The 19606-nt window shown below is 43.1% G+C and overlaps 2 protein-coding genes and 1 pseudogene across 6 annotated transcripts; 2 read left to right on the top strand and 1 right to left on the bottom strand.

The window, feature by feature from the left end:
• Positions 1-359: 359 nt before the first annotated feature.
• Positions 360-3769, bottom strand: LOC123412596 (anther-specific proline-rich protein APG-like). Its single transcript, XM_045105550.1, has 5 exons — positions 3424-3769; positions 3220-3350; positions 1265-1492; positions 875-1124; positions 360-760 (listed from the first exon to the last, which is right to left on the bottom strand). Exons 1-5 carry the CDS (start codon positions 3668-3670, stop codon positions 531-533), a joined length of 1086 nt encoding a protein of 361 aa, XP_044961485.1. The 5' UTR covers positions 3671-3769; the 3' UTR covers positions 360-530.
• A 5969-nt stretch (positions 3770-9738) lies between these two features.
• On the top strand, positions 9739-12581 carry LOC123412595 (cysteine-rich receptor-like protein kinase 24). 5 transcript variants are annotated; one of them, XM_045105546.1, is made up of 6 exons: positions 9739-10029; positions 10709-10903; positions 11006-11258; positions 11454-11676; positions 11793-11922; positions 12050-12581. In XM_045105546.1, the coding sequence occupies exons 2-6, from the start codon at positions 10742-10744 to the stop codon at positions 12575-12577; spliced, it is 1296 nt and encodes a 431-aa protein (XP_044961481.1). In that variant the 5' UTR covers positions 9739-10029; positions 10709-10741; the 3' UTR covers positions 12578-12581. The 5 variants fall into 5 exon arrangements, with proteins under 5 accessions (XP_044961481.1, XP_044961480.1, XP_044961479.1 ...); XM_045105545.1 differs by having other exon boundaries at positions 9741-10029; positions 10691-10903; XM_045105544.1 differs by having other exon boundaries at positions 9742-10029; positions 10702-10903.
• Positions 12582-13912: 1331 nt separating this feature from the next.
• LOC123409583 lies at positions 13913-18718 on the top strand (annotated as a pseudogene).
• Positions 18719-19606: the final 888 nt, after the last annotated feature.

A 19606-nucleotide genomic window follows, 5' to 3' on the forward strand; every position in this document is an offset into this window, starting at 1 on the left:
AGCCTGTACACAATGGAGGGTGGAATCAGCCGGTGTGATTGGCTCAACCTTGTGAAGAAGGATGGTGATGAAGATGAAGAGTAGCTATTATTTTAAGTCTAAGTTTACGTTTATGTTTATGTTTAGTTCTAGTTTAATTTTAAGCTTAGTTCAAGTTTCGGTTGTCAAGACAAAGTGCTAAATTTTCGTTGTTTACATTCGGTTGTCATGACCATATGATCTATTTCGGATGTCTAAATCGAATATAGGTTGAACTTTTATGCAAATCTGAACTTTGCTCCGTTGTATATAGGGAATCAGCTAGGTCCAGCCAGATATTAATGAAATAAATATACTCCACTAAGGGTTTACTCCGTTCGTATGCTTCAATATTTTTAAGGAATCAGTTAGAAATGCCCTTAGAGGAGTTTCGTAGTTTATTAAGATTCAGAACAACAAGATTACAGCTACACTCTTCCCTACAAAAAATATTACAGCTACAATGAATGAATAATCTCTTCCTTTCTCTAGACTGAGTAGAGAGTGCATCGTTATCCCTCGCGGGCCAGCTGCCCGAAGCTAATGGGTGTCGTGACCTCGGCCGTGCCATCGTTGAAGAGCGCCTGGGCACCCAGCTCGGCAGCCCGCTGCGTGGAGTGGATCCAGTCCCAGTACACGTAGGCGTCGTGGTTGGCGCACAGCTTGGAGGTCCGCGTGCAGTAGCCGCCCTCAGCGCCCAGCCTCCCGCTCCCGCAGCACGCGGTGTCCGCGTTCTCGTACCCTTTGATTCACACAGATACATGACCATCATCCTCTTTTCATCTCAACCATTTTTTGTACGATGTTGTACAATAGTCACTAGTGCAATTTCAAGATTTTCTTTTTAGCGACATACCGGCTGCTTGCGGGTTGGAGAAGGTTGTCTCCAAGGCGACGAAGGAGTCCCCGAGGGAGTAGGCGAGGCCTGTGAGCTTCGGGGCGAGGCCCGCGAGTGCGGACTTAAGCGTGGCGGTGAATCCCATGGCGACCTGGTTCATGGCATCGTTACACGCCCCCGTCGCGTTGAGCACCCGCACCGCTGGCACGCAGCCCAGCGGGGGGACACTGATGAACCCGAACTTCCTCGCCCCCATCCCATACAAATCCTATGCATTGTAATATGTATGACCAGTTAGTTAACCTAAAACATTTGTAGTACAAGAATAGTCATTTGCATTTTGCTTAGAAACGAAAAACCACTTAATTCATGAGAAAAATGGGTTGGTTGGTTTATCGGAATGCTTACAGTGATCGCTGCGGTGTAGTTGGAGATGAGGGTGGTGTAGAGCGCAATGACATCGCCCTGGGTGGTCGCCGTGGACTGGAAGAGGTCGTTGCTGCCAACGCCGACGAGGAAGAAGGAGCGTGCAAGTAGCCTGGACACTTTGTCTCTGCCAGCCGCAGTCTCCATCTTTGTCTTTGTCTCCGCAAAATAACGGACTTGCTCCGATAACGGGATGTTATTCCCCGCATTCTGCAATAAGTCACAAGGTTGGTTATTAAAATTACAAGCAAATCAACTCAAATAAAAAAGGAAAAATATATTACAAGGAAACATGGCTAATTGTGTAATGTTAGAATTGTGTTCAATATTACTATTTTGTGGTTGCAGATCGACTTATGTTGTTAGCTTGGTGTGCAGGGTCTGGAGATGCTTGGGACTAGTGATGGTGCTAGACGACCTACTATCTTTTGATGCCAATCCGTTGCAACTCCTTCTGTGAATCCATCTACTGAAAAAAATTCATAATTGCACTCTATATTGAAAATAATTAAGTCAGGAGACGTGTTGTTAATAGGTATAAGAACATATGAGTGGAGTAACCATTTGCTCGAGTCGAATACACATAACCGTTGATGACCATAAAATAATGGAGGTCATGTAATGTAGATTGTCGACTCGACACTAGACTAAGGTCACCCAACCGGGAAGTGAAGCATGGTGAGATCCGAGAACTCCCACTGCAACTCAAGAGCTAAGACTCATGTAGTCATGGCCGGAGGATATAGCCGGCATGAACGAACCACGAATCTCGTGATGAACAAATATTGATGTCATGTTTTCTATTTTACGTCTATATGTATGTGGCTTTGGTATATCAATGTGATTTGGCAATCGTATCCATGTGATTATCGAGTAACATACACATAAAACTTGATCAAATTGTAGATTAACTAATTGGTTTGTTGTGATCTGTGATGCTCTAGACTTAACCATCCACTTTTGATTAATTTTCTCGGAGCGTGACGCTTTCCCACGTTCCTCCCTCGAGCATTGGTGCCAAAAAAATTCTAGCGCATGTGGTTACTACGAACAAATCCACCGACAGCCCGAGTTTGAAAACTAGAGTACTAGTACAGGCCAATTCGGTTAGCAGGATTTTATATAATTAATTCCTTAGTTTTGTTTCTTTGTATGGCATACGTTTCACAAGAATTGAGGATTCTTAACATTAGGTGAGTTCTAATGAAAAAATTCGAATGATTAGAGCGAGGAGGACATCTCAATCCTTCACTATTCCTATTCCTTTATTTCGGAAATCCTATACAAACCGGATGGCTCTACAGATACGCATGGTCATTCTGTTTTCAAAAATCTTTGTTTGCTAGAGATATAAGTTACCAAAACTTAATTACATTTGGTCACTAGGAGGAGAGAGGCGTTTTGGAGCTCTGACTCAATGGAGTATGTTTCCCTCGTCAATTTTGAAAGTTCTAAATATTTGGAGAAAGGCATCCTAGATTCCTAGTGAGCCAGATTATGTATGGATGTCTACATGTGCACAAATCTTCATGATGAGATATTCACGAAAACAAATGATGAGATACTTCTAAACGTTAGCTAAAAATGGGGATTTTAATAGCGAAAAATCCGACAATGAAAACATCAAAATTATGTATCAGTGGTTGGTTCCAACACGTTATATGGATGGATTGGTGACGATATCGGTTTTAGATATGAGTGAGAGTATTCCACACTATCTAATTTGTAGGTGTAAGTGATGGCTTCGGATGGCTTGATATAGTATGTTCTTGTCAGACCTTTGTTTAATATTTAATAAACATGGTTATATGCGTCAATTGATGCGGAGGCTGGGGTCTTAACCTCCATTTCCAAAAAAAAATGTACCGACTTCATATGAACAAATGAACACAAAGGTGATATGGAGTAGCAAATGGCCAATCTATTGCAACACTTACAGTGGAGTCGAGGATGCCAGCTCCAGCCGAGGCGTAGCTAACACCTCTCGTGAGAGCGCTGGGGATGAGGTAGTTGCGTGATTTCAGCACCAAGTAAGCCAGAGGGCTCCTCTCGAATCCCAGCTGCCTCGCTGCATCCATTCATTCAGTTAACACATGATCCTCGCATACATGCACATAGTTGTGAACTTGCATGATACGTACCGACGAAGTCGGCGATGTTGTAGCCGTTGCTGAACCTCCCGGTGGCAATGGCGCCGCCGGGAAAGTCGATGCCGTAGAAGGGCAGGTTGGCCCTGGGCACGTCCTTACCAGGCAGGTGGTTGTTATTGCCGACGTCCAGCGTGGAGTCCCCCAGCACGAACATCGCCGGCACCACCGGCCGCCGCGCCGTGACAGCACCGACGAGCCCCACCACCACAACCCAAAGGAGAAAGATGGCGCCCTTCATGGCCGGCCGCCAACTCGTGCGTCTAGCTAGCTAGCTAGGTAAGGGACCCGCAAAAAAAAAAAAAAGCTAGCTAGGTAAGGGAACAAATAGCTTTGTCAATCAATTATGATTGTGCATAACCAAGGGGAGCTAGGTAGTTATATAAGCCCAAGTGTTTGATCGATCGATCGATCTTAGGTCAATAAGCATCTAGTTAATCACTTAGTCTATCTAGTCATATGGATGTGTGTGTAGGAGTTGTTTATGGTTCATGTGGATCTGTACAAGATTGCCTCCCTCGGGAATTCTACCGCTCGATCAGAAGGAAACGACTAATTAATCAGCATGCATGTGACGCCTGCATCGATCGACTCGACGACCACGTTCGGCGTTCGTTCCGTTCCGTTGGCGTTTCGATCTACTAGTAATTAACTAGAGATGACAGTGCGGCTTCAGTGGCAGTCTCCACCTTTTGTGGCATGCATGTGCACTCAAGGATGTGTAGCTGGACTGATCAGTTTGGAGATATTTCATATATAGATGTATAAAAATGTTTAACCAATTGGTTCCTATTGATATAATATGTCTATATCTGTTATTTTATCTTCTCGACTGCGTGAACTAACACAGTCCCATTTGCAATGATGCATGCATGGATCACGCGCAGGAAATAATCAAGAGCTGGTTCATTATGGTTGTGGCCTTGCGGGCACCACGTCACTATGCTTATCATACTGCTTCGTGCATAGATCGATTAACAATGCACTAGGTGGTGGCTCATGCATAGGATTCAAACTGATTAGTGAGTTAGTGTGGGAGGCAAAGTAATGCTACTACACCCTTCCATGTTTTCCTTTTTTGACTTGTGCAAGGACCTCAACGTGCAAGATTGATTGTCAATAACTTTGTATGGATATGTTCGTTAAAAAATAAATTAATTGGTGGCACTCTGAAGTATTTGGAAGGAAATCATTATGAATTGCTTGATTTGCTCGGTGCATATGCATTCATAGGAAGTGGAATGATTTCAGCTGAGGTCTGGTCATGGTAATATATTTGGTACAGATTTGCTATTTCACATCTAGATGTGAAATAGTTATCTCATATCTAAATTATACATCATAGGATTAAAGGCTATGCGATTCGTGTAAAGAGGGGTTTTTTGTTGCCCTATCGATGTGCCTCGTGCGCTAGTGCCGTTCGTCCTTCATGTTGTTTTTCTGGTTGCTCATGAGGGCCTGCCTAAAAAAACTGCCCATGCGGGTCTGCCTTTTCTTTGAAATATTTTTCAAAATTGTTCGTGAGGGTTTGCATCTGCCTTGTCCTTTTATCTGTACGTGCGGGTATGTAGACCTTTTTTTGTTTTGAATATCATGTGCGCGGGTACCCTGCTTTTTTCTGAGCGTTTGTGTTTTCTACACATTTTCTAGCCGATTTTTTGGGTAAAAACTATACAAGAAAGCTAATGCCTAGTCGATCGAACATTAACGACGAATCCACAAGACATCGCTCGATCCGTTTCTTCTGTGCAATCCTCTGATTTGTTTTATAATTGTTTTTTACTTCCTTCTGCTGAAAGTCATAGTATGTCCGGTTTAGTTTTTCTTTTACATAAAAAATGGCGCACACACCACGATTCGATCCTTATACCCCTCATGAGGTAACTCAACTAGCCAACTAGCTGACCTATGTTTTATTTTCTTGACAAAACAAAATCAAATAGGCTATTTTACTTGTCTCCTCTTCTACGTTTGCATAAAAGTTAATGCAATGTCCAATCTCTTAAGTAGACTATTTTACTAACTCATCTAGAGTTGATGACACCGTAGTAATTTTGGTGACCAGGGGGATCCACCCCGATCACTTTTGTGTGAATATGAGGGTAACTCGCATATCACAGACTTGATAACTTATACAACACAGTCTTGATAACTTTGACCTGGGGGTGGGGGTTGATGAAATATCCTCCGGTAACTTTGGTATGAATAGCATGGTAACTCACACATCAGCGACCTAATAACTTATGCAGCCCGGTCCTCGTAACTTTGACGAAGAGAAGTGATGAAATATATCCCCAATAACTTCTATGTGAATATCACGATAACTCACACATCACTGACAACTTATGTACCTTGGTCTTGATAACTTTGGCGACCGGGTGGAGGGAGGCACATTGATGAAATACCCTCGGTTAATTTTTGTGTGAATAGCTTGATAACTCACACATCACATACCTGATAATTTTTGGGAAAAAAAGATGTTGGAACAAATCTTAATGCTACCAGTTTTCATACTTATAGTTTTATAGCCTAAAAAAACCATGCTAAAGCTGAGAACTGAACTCAAGAATTTAATATTGAGATCTGAACACACTAGCCAACTCACCCACTACATGACTCGTGACAAATTCAAATAAAATACCATTTTTTGACCATGCGAGGTGAAAAAGTTGTTGAAATATACCCCCGATAACTTATGCGTAAATAAGATGATAACTTATATAGAACTAACCTAATAACTTACATATAGACACACTGATAACTTTTCACCTTGACGAGAAGTTCTAAAAATATCCCGTGATAACAAAATGCAAATAGCATGGTTATTTACGCACCAGACATCCGATAACTTACATACAACACATTGATAACTTTTTAACAATAGAAAAAATGTTACTGAGATATGCCCCGATAACTTCTTGTAAATAGCATGGTCATTTATGCATCGAGGACCTCATAACTTACGTTCAACCACCATGTTAACTTTGACTTCGAGAAAAAAAAACATTGAAACATAACTCCTCCGATAAATGTCATGTGAATTTATGACAATTTTATGCATCATAGACCTAATGTCTTACGTTTAAACACCATGGTTTTTCCATCCAAGGGGAAAAGGTTTTTGAAACATTTCACTTGTAATTTTTTTGTTAAATTACCATACTGCCCATGCTTTAACCTTCTTGTAATGTAGTTATCAGCCTTATCATGATATAGTTAATTATCATATTGCTCATACTATATTTATCACGCTGGTCATGTCAAAGTTACCAAGCCAATCTCTATTATTTTTTCTGTCATGGCGAAAATAAGAAAGGTTCAAATAACATTGCTTATCTATAATAGACAACAACAAAAGATGACTTGGTTGGTTATTAGGCTGAATAGCAATTGGATAGACCTGTGTTCAAATCCTCTTTCAAGCAATTTTATTTTATTTTCTAACCTGTAGTCGACTGGAAGTTAGCACTGTCCAAAGCTCTAACCAACTTTTTCCAGTATTTTCTCTATATGGATTTTCTTTTTTTTGTTGTTTTTTATTTCCATTTTTCATTTTAGTCTTTTTTTTCAAGTTCATAAATAAATTTTTTTATAGAACTTGACAATATTTTTAAAAGTTTTTGTCAACGCCTTCTAAATTCACAAATATTTTCTTAAACGAAATTGCTAAATCGTAGTTAGATGACTTTTAACCATGTCTCATCTTAGTTTGTCATCGTTTAATTTAGTTTATGTAAATTTTGTGGCAACACTCGATCCTCTAGCGAAACCTATGCCCCGGGTCTACTTAAACATATTTATTGAACCCCTAAAATAACCTTGCTGCAATTTATTATTTGTTTTTACTTTTTTATATTTATATCCTATATATCTATCAGAATTAATCCTTGCAAGTAACGACTTCATGGATTTGACAATCCTTTTGCCCGCGTTGGGTGTAAGTGTTTGGTTTTGTGTGTGTATGTGTTGACGACAAGAATTTTTCATGATTCTCCTACTGATTCGATAACCTTGGTTGTCACTAAGGAAAATACTTATCACTATTATATTGCTTCACCCTTCCTCTTTGGGGAATAACCCAACGCAGCTCACAAATAGCAGGCGCGCCGGCTTGTTAGGGATGCGTCGCTCGCGCGGGGCGGCGCGGTGGCGACCTGGGCGACTATGTCAGCGGCACAACTTGCTGGTGGAGCGGTGGCGGCTGTGTGGTAATGGGCTGGCTGGCGAGGTGGGGATAGTCTGGATGACAACCTGCTACTGGCGATGTGTGCCCAGATCCCCTTGTTGGTCGGCATAGGCTCTGGTAGCATGGGCCGGAGGGGGCTCATGCATGGGCTCGGTGGTGCTGCCGCAAGGATGGTAGCATCATGTTGTCGGTTGGCAGTGGGAGTGGCTCAGGGGCGGCATCGACGTACACGACCAATCTGAGCTCTGGTCGGGAGGTTGTTGGTGTGCTTTGGTGTCTTCAGGCGGACATGGCGGCGAGTCAGGGGTCCGTTGGTGGTGGCCCTGGCTTGGGCGGCGGTGATGGGACTTTGTGTGGGGAGTTGATGGGGACGGGGATGCGTGTGTGGCTACTCGGCGGCCAGAGTTGCCGGCTGCCATGAGCGGTCCCCATTTGATGGGGTGACATTCATATTTTCCAGGTGCAGTTGCTGGCAGTGGGCCGGTGACATGGACTTGCCGTCGGGGCAGTAGCTTGACATGGTCCTCTTGCCCGGGGTTGGTCGCTCCTCGCGCGAGTTCTGGTGCGGTGTCGCCTTGGAGTCGGGTTCTCGGCTCTGGGTCTCCTCTGGTCAAGCCAAGGTGGAAACTTGTGGTGCGGCTGAGGAGGCATCCTCATGTTGTGGCATCGATGAAGGTCTTTGGCGGTGGTGGTCGGGACAATGCTGTCCGCGGTTGGATCGGTGTCTCGTGTTGCGGAATTGGCGACGTGTGAGTTGATTGCTCAACGATGACCTTCGCTATTCCCTCCTCCCCCCCCCCCCCCCCCCCCTGTCCACAGGGATTGGACGGGACTACATGTGTGGGCGCACCTACGGTGATGGCGCTAACGCTGCCTCGATGGATGATGATGGGATGCACTGTGAAGCAGCCGGTTGGCGATGTCCCGTGGCATGGATGTCAGTGATCCGCATGGGTGGCTCTTTGGCGGGCATCATGGCGGCGGTGGTGTCTATGTCTCTTGGTCATGTGGATGACGAGAAATCTAGCAGCAGGCTCGGGCGTGCTCTCTAACTTGCCGTGTCGGTGCCGTGATCAGGATCCAAGGATCTAAATGTGTTGTGCTTTTCCTAAAGACCTCGTGGTGACACAGGGGAGATGTCAAGCGAAAACTCAACACTTTGTTGCCGACGAAGGTGACGCTCGTAGACGCCGCCGTAGTGTTCCTCTTCGTGTTTGAGTTCCGGATGAAAACCTTTGTCCGTTGTGGACTAAGCAGCGGCGATGATTTGAGTCGTTCTCCCTCTTGAGGACATTGTCGTAGAGCTTAGATGTAGGGAGTAGCATGGCGTTGTTCTCTGATTTTGTTGTTCTCTGATTTTTCTGTGTTATTTTTTGATAGCGTAGTTCTATGTGATCCGAGTATTCTAGGATTAGCTTTGTAAGAGGGCTACCCCACCTTCCTGCATTGTTTGGTCATATACTACTTTGTTTGATATAGTTATTTATTTGTGTATAAAGTGAGGCGAAAGCCTATTTCAAGGGATGTGTGGGTGGAAGAAAGAAACGTAGGTTGGACAAAGCATTCTACTCGAAAATGAACGCCATTCGTTTTTTAAGCAAAAAAAATTAAAAAGGGGGATAACCCAGCCTCTGCATCGTACGATGCACACCGCGATATAACACACCGTAGTAAAATAGAGATAGAGATGAAACATAATTCAATTTGTCAGATTTAGTGGCAGCGTCGCCTCGCTCCTGACGCCTAGGAGTAGGACGAGGGAAATGTGATTTTTGTTTTTATGAAAATGAGGAATTTAATTGGAAATGAAAGCCTAGTAGGTTAAAAAAAAAGGTAACGCTCTGTTGCGAGGGCCATACTTCTGATTGATATTCTTTTGCTGAACTTCTGATTGATGCAAGCCTTGAGGATTCAGTGCTGAACTGCTGATTGATGTTGTATTGCATCCCCCCAGTTTGTGAAACTGTAGTCGCTATGTTTTGCAACAATGGAAAATTGTAAAAGATGGCCAGATGGATCGCTGTTCATACAGTCCGAGATGCAGACATGGATCGCTGTTCATACGGATACGGTCCAAGATGCAGAGATGGATCGCTGTTCATACGGTCCGTGATCGAAAGTCCATCATCTTTCTCCACCCCGTGACCTATACTTACTGCTAGGTATCTCCAATCCTCTTCTTCCCACCTCACTCCCACTCCCAGGGTCAGCCGCCACCCCCTGCTCCCCTTGTCTCTCACCGCAGCAGAGTAGATCCGGGAGCCACACGCTGCCGGATGCTCGTCGGAGCGCTGGGAGGGGGCGACGCGGCGGAATGGATCATCTGCTTGCTTAGCTGACCATCGATTCGTTTGGTTCATCACATCTTTCCATCTGCATCCTCAACCCCATCTGGCAGCAAGCAACAGTTTTAGGTAAATCTGGTTTACTTTCCCCCCTCACCCGATCTACTAGATCAGCAACAGTTACTCGTTAATACGGATCAGAGGAGATACTTAATTTACTTTACTTGGAGTCAAGTCATTTTTTTTTTGGGAACTAATGATGTGTGCATGCTCTCATGTTTCAACTTTCAAGCCAGACTAACTAAGTTAGTACTCGCTCCGAGTGACCTAAACGCTCCTATATTTCTTTACAGAGGTAGTACTATATACGTACTCCCTCCATTCCTACATATAGGTCTTTCTAGAGGTTCTATTAGAAGACTATATATGGGTGTATATCATGGTTTTCATTTTTAGTGAGATTTCAATGAAATTCATTGAATTTCATTAATTTCAATAAACACTGAAATATTACGTTTCGGCCAAAATATTTCAGCAATTTCAGTAGTACACTGGAAATCAAATAATTTTCAAAATTTTCAAATATTTGTTTAAATTCAAGTGAATATTTCGGTCCTTTGGCCGAAATGCAAACTGAAATTACTGAATTTCACTGAATTTCAGTGATTTCGGTTGGTGCTGAAATTTTTCTGAACTGAAATTCAAAACTATGGTGTATATAGACATATTTTAGAGTGTAGATTCGTTCATTTTGTTTTGTATGTGGTTCACTAATAAAATCTCTAAAAAGATTATATTTAGAACGAAGGGAATATAACTGGTTCGAACGCCCAATTAATTAATGGATACCCGAGGTGGTATAACACAAATACAACTGGAGTACATGCTACATGACCAAGATGCAGAGCCCATTGCCCTGCCATTCCCACTTTTGGAGAAAATCACAGATTATTTTTCCAACGAGTTGATAATTGGAAGAGGCGGCTTTGCGGTGGTTTATAAGGTACGGTTAAAAGCTCTCGACGTGCTGCCCGTGCTATGCCTCTGATTAATTTTGATCAAAACTTATATGGAATTAAAACTCTTGCGGATCTGGCTGCTGCAGGCAGTGCTTGATAATGGCATTCTTGCAGTAAAGAGGCTGTCCAATACGCACATGTATGAGGAACAATTCCAGGGAGAGGTGGAATGTCTCATGAAGGTGAAGCACAAAAACATTGTGCGGTTTCTGGGATATTGCGCCGACGCCCAAGGGAATGTTTCGGACTACAAAGGGAAAATGGTTATGGCAGATGTACAACAACGATTGCTCTGCTTTGAATATCTACCTAATGGAAGTCTTGATGGTTATATAACAGGTAGGTTTATGTTTTCATTCCAATTTTCTTCACATGATATTTACTTGGTTGGTTCAAACTACTAGAGTATATCCGTATATGACTTAAATAATTTACACATGTACTCCTATATTATCTTGCATTCAAAAGTTAGGGAACTCAATTAACTCCAATATATACTGAATTAGATCCAATTTTTCAATCTCTCATGTGTAGATTCACCTGGAGAACTTAACTGGAGAAAGCGATACGATATGATAAAGGGGATCTGTGAAGGGTTACATTATCTTCACCAGAACAATATTCTGCACTTGGATCTAAAACCCGGAAATATATTATTGGATGAGGATATGATTCCAAAAATTACTGATTTCGGATTGTCAAGGTGCTTTGAGAAAGACCAAACAGGGATCATTACTGAAAATGTGGTCGGAACGAGGTAAGCCTGCCAAAGCATATGGAAAGCTTAATCTTTAACTTATTCAACTCTAGTGTAAATTTATATTGCGCGTTGCTCTGCATATTACTAATGGACCAGACTATATGTGTTTTCAGGGGATATTTGGCGCCGGAATGCTATAACAAGGAAACCATACTCACGCACAAGTTTGACTTATATAATCTTGGTGTCATAATAATAGAGATATTGACTGGAAAGAAGGGGTATCAAGTTACTATTGAGAATGTATGAACAATTTAGCCACCATTCCAAGTCAAATCTTACAACTTATGATCTTTGGCATTAGCACTGAGTCTTTATTTTAAAAAGGCTGGTCCAATTTCATAACGTAATCATGGTTGCAATTTCATAGGTACTTCAAATTTGGAATAATACGATGTTGGATGCACTGCAGTGGAATCAAATACGAGTATGTGCGAAGATTGGGATGGAGTGCACAGAAATCGATCCGGCAAAGAGACCGGCTAGTATGAAGCACATAATCGATTGGCTTGCTGAAATAGAATGTACTACGCATGTAAATCCAGAAGGTGGGAGTGGGACAAGAGAGCTTCTTCTCGTTCATCCGTTCGCGCTTTGCTTCCCCTTTGAGCCCAGCAAGGCAATCACGTGTCCGCTGCAGCTAACAAATAACACCGATAAGCACGTTGCATTTAGGATTATGGACAATAGCATGGAGTCTTCGTTCCTAAGGCTGCCATTGTATGGCGTTGTGCCGCCTAGCACACCTTACACTCTCATCGTGACAACACAAAAGAAAGAAGAGCTAAAGAAAGAAGAGCTACCACGAAAGTATATCATACTCCCTCCCTTCCTAAATATAAGACCTTTTAGAGGTTACACTATAAACTACATACGAATGTATATAGACATTTTTTAACACTTCTTCTTCGGTACAACCCCCCAAACACAAGGACGGCTGAGATTAAACGATATCCCTTCGTAACAAAGGGCAGGATTATCTTTTCCACGTATGCGCGTCAGCCCGACGGGCGCCAGCTGACGAAACGGCGACGTACAGGAGCCCCGTATATGCGTTGTACCCGCGTCCCACCCCGCTGCGACGTGGCGTCGCCACGTCGGTCTGACCACGGTCAATCCGTCGGTTCTCGAGACCACAACATTAATTCCGCGCTGCGTCGTCAGTTCACGTCGGTTCCCGACACCGCCGCCATTAATCCCGCGCTGCGTCGCCAGTCCGCGTCGGTTCCCGAAGCCGCCGCCATTAACCACCGCGTCGCCAGCTCGTCGCGTCGGTTCCCGAAGCCGCCGCCATTAACCACCGCGTCGCCAGCTCGTCGCGTCGGTTCCCAAAGCCGCCGCCATTAACCACCGCGTCGCCAGCTCGTCGCGTCGGTTCCCAAAGCCGCCGCCATTAACCACCGCGTCAGCGTCGTCATATGCCGCCGTTAGCCCGTTGGTTCGACGGCTCCCGAGGCGACACCATTAATGGCGGCCCCGTCGTCAGAACCCAGTCGCGTCGGTTCCCAAGGCCATCGCCGCTGGACCGTTGGTTCGACGGCTCCCGAGGCGACGCGCCTTCACTCCGGGGGAGTTACGCCGGCCAGCTGCCCCGTCGCCTCCCCTCCCGCCGCGACGCTATATATACCCCTCGTCCCGCGGCTCGTCGGCACACCCGTCGTTCCCCTGCTCTCCTTCTCTCCCCCGCTCTTCGTCGTTCCGCCGCAGGTCCCCGTCGCCCCGAAGCTCTCTTCCTCCCTCCCCCATTCTCCGACGACCCGGCGATGGACCATGCCGGCGGCAGCAGCTCCGGCGGCGGCAGCGGCGGCGCGCCGGAGAGCAACTGGCCCCAAAGCCTCGACAAGCCGCTGACGCAGGAGCTGTTCAACTTCGGCATCCTCGTCCCGCCAGGCTGCCGCCTTGCAAAACCTTGGCGGATTTGCAAGGACGGCTATCCGACACTGACCAACCCTGCGACACCGGAGCAGCTCCGGGTCCACCCCGACGGCCGTTACAACACCCACGGCCGGCACGCCTTCTGGGACGGGAAGAACTACAACGACGTCATCAGGCGTTGCCGGCAGGCGGCAGTGGCGAGGGCGTCCCGCGTCGCCGTCGGGCGGCGATCCCCCACCCACCTTCGGCAGCCCCGGTGGCGGCCCCGGCTGTCCCGGCGGAGTACGAGGTGCCACCGGAGCAGTTCGTCCTCCGCGAGAACGGCGACCCCGGCGACTCGCGGGGGCTACTCATCGCCATGAGGGCGTTGCAGGCGACGACGGCAGCGGCGGCGAGGGAAGAGGCGGAGATCGCGGCGGCGATCCAGGCGACGGCGGTAGCGGCGGCGAACCCGCCGCCTGACGACGACGTCGACTGGGACGCCCTCGCCGACAGCTCTGACGACGACGACGACGGGGACGGCGACGGCGTGGTGGACGGGCCCGCTGTCGTCTACCTCGACTCCGATTAGATTAGGCTTTTTAGAATTTAGTAATGTTTAATTAAATTTTATTTTTAGTTTTTTAATTATGTTCGAATGTAATCGGAAACTATGAAATTTTATCTAAATTATTATGAATCTAAATTCATTATTTACATTGTTATTATTATTATTATTTATTTGAAATATTTAAATTGTTTACATTAGTTAACTAAATATTTAAATTTACAAAAATGAAAAAATAACTTATAATATTTCTTAAACGATATAAACATTCATGAAATTATATTAAGACGTAAAAAAATTCTTAAACGATATAAACATTCATGAAATTATTTTAAATGAGTTTCCTTAAATAATATATAAATAACTTATAATCTTTCTTAAACATGAAGTACATGCATGCATTCATGAAATTCATCCAACTTTTGCCGGCATCTGAGAATGCACATGCAATGATGTCACGCAAAATTTTAACGAAATCGGAGACCAAACGCATGTTGTGTCACGTCCGGCATCTGTTTGTGCCGGTTTTAGAATGGAAATTTATTAAAAAAATACGGATTGTCAGAAAATTCTAAAATTTGACGTGCCGCCTTGTGAAGTTCATCGTGAAGCGTGGAAAAAAAATTAAAAAATTTCATGAAGGGTAGTTGCAAGATGGCGTTGTAGCACCCTTCCGTCCATACCGACACCCATGGGTTGCACATGAAGTACATGCATGCATTCATAAAATTCACCCAACTTTTGACGGCACCTGAGAATGGACATGTAATGATGCCACGCAAAATTTCAACAAAATCGGAGACAAAACGCACGTTGTGTCACGTCCGGCATATGTTTGTGCCGGTTTTTGAATGGAAATTCATACAAAAAGCACGGATTGTCAGAAAATTCTAAAATTTGACGTGCCGCCTTGTCAAGTTCATCGTGAAGCGTGGAAAAAAATAAAAAAGTTTCATGAAAGGGACTTGCAAATTCATATGGAAAGATTTCATGTAGGAGACTTGCAAATATTCATATGGAAAAAGAAATTAAAAAATACACCCGACGTCGTGATATTGTTTTCCCACGACGGCGGGGATTAGCGACGTTGCATACCCTAGCCACAGCGACGTGATCTCGCCGCCGCCGCCGCGCCCCCGACGCCTCGCTCTGCACCCGACGTGGTCTCGCCACCCCCCCCCCCCTGACACCTAGCCGTACGCCGACGTGATCTCGCCGCCTCCATACCTCCCGACGCCGCGCCATCACAACTCCGTCACCGTGGCCGTCGCACGTTCGTTCGCGCGTCGCCGTCCATCACCGTCACCATCCGTCCGCCGTCGGTCGTCCATCCGTCCGCCGTCGTTCTTCACCTTCCGTCGCCGTCGGCATTGACCGTACGTCAGTGCGTCGCCGCGGCCTTCACCGTTCGTCCGTCCGTTCTTCGTTCATCGACATTATAATTGGGTAAGTATGTTTATAATGTTCATGTTATTATTGAAATATCAAGTAAATTGCATCGTACGTGACAAATTGTTTAAATTATGAAGGATGGAAATCGACGGTGTGATTCCATGTTCTGTTGAGAAGTGGGTTAGTCTTGTTGATAAACTTTCAGGAAGTCAAAAATTTACGTTTTATGAAACAGATTTGCAAGGCATGTTACAAATGACGTCCGTTAAGATGCATGAATTTTTACTTCACTTTTTGATCCAAGGCTACAATCGGTATAACAAAAAATTCATGGTTCAAGAGTCAGCTGGTAGTAAAGGCCTTATTTCAACAGGGCATGATGATGTGTTATCTATTTTTGGATTGAAAAATCAAGGAGTTGATGTTGTTGGTTTTATTAGAATAGAAGGACAAAAAAGTATGAAAAGAATACCAACTAATTTTGTGGACACAAAAAAGGGTAAGATCATGATTGATGATCTTATCAATAAAATTGTGAACAATGATAACACGGATGATGACTTTGTCCGGATGACGTTTCTAGTTTTGTTGGGAACAGTAATCGCACCAGTCTTTCATAAATATATTCCGAAGGAATATTATGCCTTAGTTAAGGACAAAAGGATGATAAGTAAGTTCAACTGGAACGATTTTACTTTGAAATTCTTTCTTTCGGAGATTGGAAAGGTTCTATAGGATGGCCGTGTGAGGGAATGGCCACATGGAAACCTTGCCCTTTTGCAGGTATGTATTATTCGATTTATTACTCACGTATAGTACAACCGCAGTATGATATATATTATTTAAATTATTTGGTGTATTGCAGTATGCCTATTGGGAGAAAGTACAACCAATTATAGGTCCAAAATATGATCCGTTGTCACTTATGTGCCCCTTGATGAGGAACTGGACGGAACCTATCACGGAGAAAAGAGATAAATACGACTATGATTATGGTCGTGGTGTTGGAATGGTAATCCATATTCTCTAAATTTATCTTTTAATGTTACATTTCCATGGTTTGACTTATTGTCTAAATTAGATGTATGATTATCGATCTTTAATTATAGTTTTTGTAGATTGATGACAATATTACATATGAGTATAGGGTGAAAAAAATTGCTCAAGAACAAGCTGAAAAAAATAAAAAATCAAGTACTAAAAAATTTACTGTTAGTGGAAAGAAGAAAGAGAGCAACACATCAGAGGCTTCCGCGAGTAATGTTATGGACCGCATTTGGCATGAGCTAAAGGAAATACGCAAGGAAATGCGTCGCTTGCCAGAGTTATGCGCACGGGTAACGACGCAACACTATTTTACTATCGTGCATAATGTATTTCATTGACTTAAATAACTCTTGTTAATAAATATTTTTTTTAGAGGATGATTGAGAAAATGAACAAAACTGGTGTGTTCTATAGAACCGGTAACATGAAGGAAGAAGAAGAGAATCTATATGATGACATTAATGAATCTACAAATGATGGTGCATTTGTTCATAAGGAGTTTGTTTATCAGTCTGATAAGGACAACTATGGCACACCTTCTCAAGGTAAAATTAATAAGCAAAAGGACGATGACGAAGGTAATGTACCTTATTATTGCACTCCGGAATATTTGAATAGTTTCAAGGGTGATTGGAGTGATCCTATCGAAGTACCTGAGGTATCACATGAGAAGGCGGTCACGTCTTTAGATACAAATGGAATTTCATCACATGAATCGGGTCATTACAATGGAGTAGATGAGCAAGTGGAAAAGGGGATTGGCAAACGTAAACGCACTGCATCAAGAGCCATCACATGAATCTCCTTTTGTTGTTGTTAAACCCATCAAGCGTGCAAAACTTTCTGCCAAAGCGAGTAAGATTGTTATGAATCAATATTATTTTCGTAGAACAAAGTTTATTGTAGAGTTACGCTTACTAATTTTAATTTGTGATTTGCAGAATTTTTTAATAAAGTAGATGGTAAGAAAAATAGTGCTGATGCCGATGTAATAAAATCGAGTGTTATGTTTGTACGCGTATGTGAGCGCTCAAAGAAACATAAAGCTACACAAAATTTCAATGATGGTGTGACCGACGCTTTGACTGCAGAGAGAACTTGTTAGATTTTGAACCGCCAATGGATAAGCGGCGATGTAAGTTATTCATATTTTTAACATTATATTTGACAACAAAGTACAATTATTACATTTGTTATATTATTTTCAGGTTATGAATGCATACTCATCTTTTTTGTTGTAGGAAGCTAAAGACGAACGTTACATAATACCTACTTAGAGGGTGACGTGGCTGCTTGAATATAGAAAGGATAAGAATGTAAACGGTAATGAGTATCAAAAAGTGTCAAATTCTAATGAACCCGTAAATAGGTGTATGAACGAGTATTTCAAAGCACCTAAGGTATGTTCTTGTGGTTGTAATGTATACAAATAATGCACTACTATTAAAAATGTTGCATTGATCTAGTTAATATTTTCTTTTTTTCTTTATGCAGACTTATATGGCTCTTAACAAGGATAACACTCATTGGGTTACGGTCGTCATGCATAAGCAAAAGGAAGAGTTTCAGGTTCTAGACTCGTTGATGGGAAAAGAACTTGACAGTACAACTAGAAAACTCGTTAAGGACTTGGTAGGTTTTAATACATATTTGCATTACGGAACCATCGTGTGTTTACATTATTTATTGAAAGTTTCTTGTGTTTTATTGCTATTTTTAGAGAAGAGAAATTGAAGCAGATATTGCAGAAGCAAATGCAACCGGTTCTGTGCAGTATCCGGATGTATCCACATGGCCTATTAAAACCTACGACGTGCCTCAACAAAAAGATGGGTGGGTATGTAGTTGAATATAACGTTGATGTATTATATGTGTGTGATGCATAATTATTTATTGTTAATTACATGTATCAGGAACTCATGTGGATTATTTGTTCTTCATTGCTTTAAAAATTGGAATGGCGATACATGGGATCGATCTTTTTCACAGGTATAAAATTAATATTAGTACTCTTTACTATTAACATTTATAGTGGACTAAAATAATTTGTGTGTTGCTTTGCAGAGATCAATTGATGGTTCCAGGGAGCTAATGATAGGGCAATTGATTTTTGCTTTCAAGAACACATTTAGGGAAATTAAAGACAAAGTTATTAGGATTGCAAGGAGAAAGAAATAGATGACATCAGAGGAGATTCATGCGTGTTTGAGTTTACTACGGGAGTAGATGATTTTATCATATTTTGTGTTTAAACATTTTATACGTAATAGTAATTATATAGTTTTAGTAATATATAAATATTACGCTTTGTTGTTAAAAATTCTATCAACTATGCTATGTTCTGGTGCATACAGTCAGCGCGACGTCGGCGCGACGTTTTCTGTGTTCGCGTGGCGTCGGGACATGCAGTCGACGCGACGGGCTTAGCCCGAAAAACGACGGGGTCAACGGCCCCCGCGTGACGTCGGCGCATGCAGTCCCAGCGAGGTATTTTTTTTGCACGAAAAACAACGTCATTATGCGTTCTCGTGGCGTCGGGGGATGCAGTCGGCGACGTTCGTTTGCCCAGAAACGACGGGGTCGGCGGCCCCGCGCAGTCGGCGCGACGGGGTTAACTGCTCCCGCGTGACGTCAGCGCATGCGGTCGATGCAACGAGTTTTCACCCGGAACACACAGCGCCGTCATGGCGTCGGTACATGCATTTTTGCATTTTTAAAATAGCACAATCGATGTCGGCTGAAGTGCTCGTAGTATTGTCTTATATAAAATACATATTATCTCAAATAACAAGAAAAACATATACATATTGTCTTATGTAACACAATATTATTGTAGATATAAAAATCTAAAGATTACAATAACACCGCTTCTGTCTTCAACCCCAATTAGTGCCTGAAAAAAATTATAGGCTATAAGAAAATAATTACCAAAAGGAAACAATATAGGTAAAATAACAAACATATACGTACTCCGGATTTTGGTTGCAAGTGGCCTTGTTATGATCTGGAAGTCTGGATAGTCTACATAGACGTCCGCTTTTCTCATTAAATGCTTTTGGTCTTCCA

This window comes from Hordeum vulgare, chromosome 7H, assembly GCF_904849725.1.
Source record: "Hordeum vulgare subsp. vulgare chromosome 7H, MorexV3_pseudomolecules_assembly, whole genome shotgun sequence".
Classification (NCBI taxonomy): Eukaryota; Viridiplantae; Streptophyta; class Magnoliopsida; order Poales; family Poaceae; genus Hordeum; species Hordeum vulgare.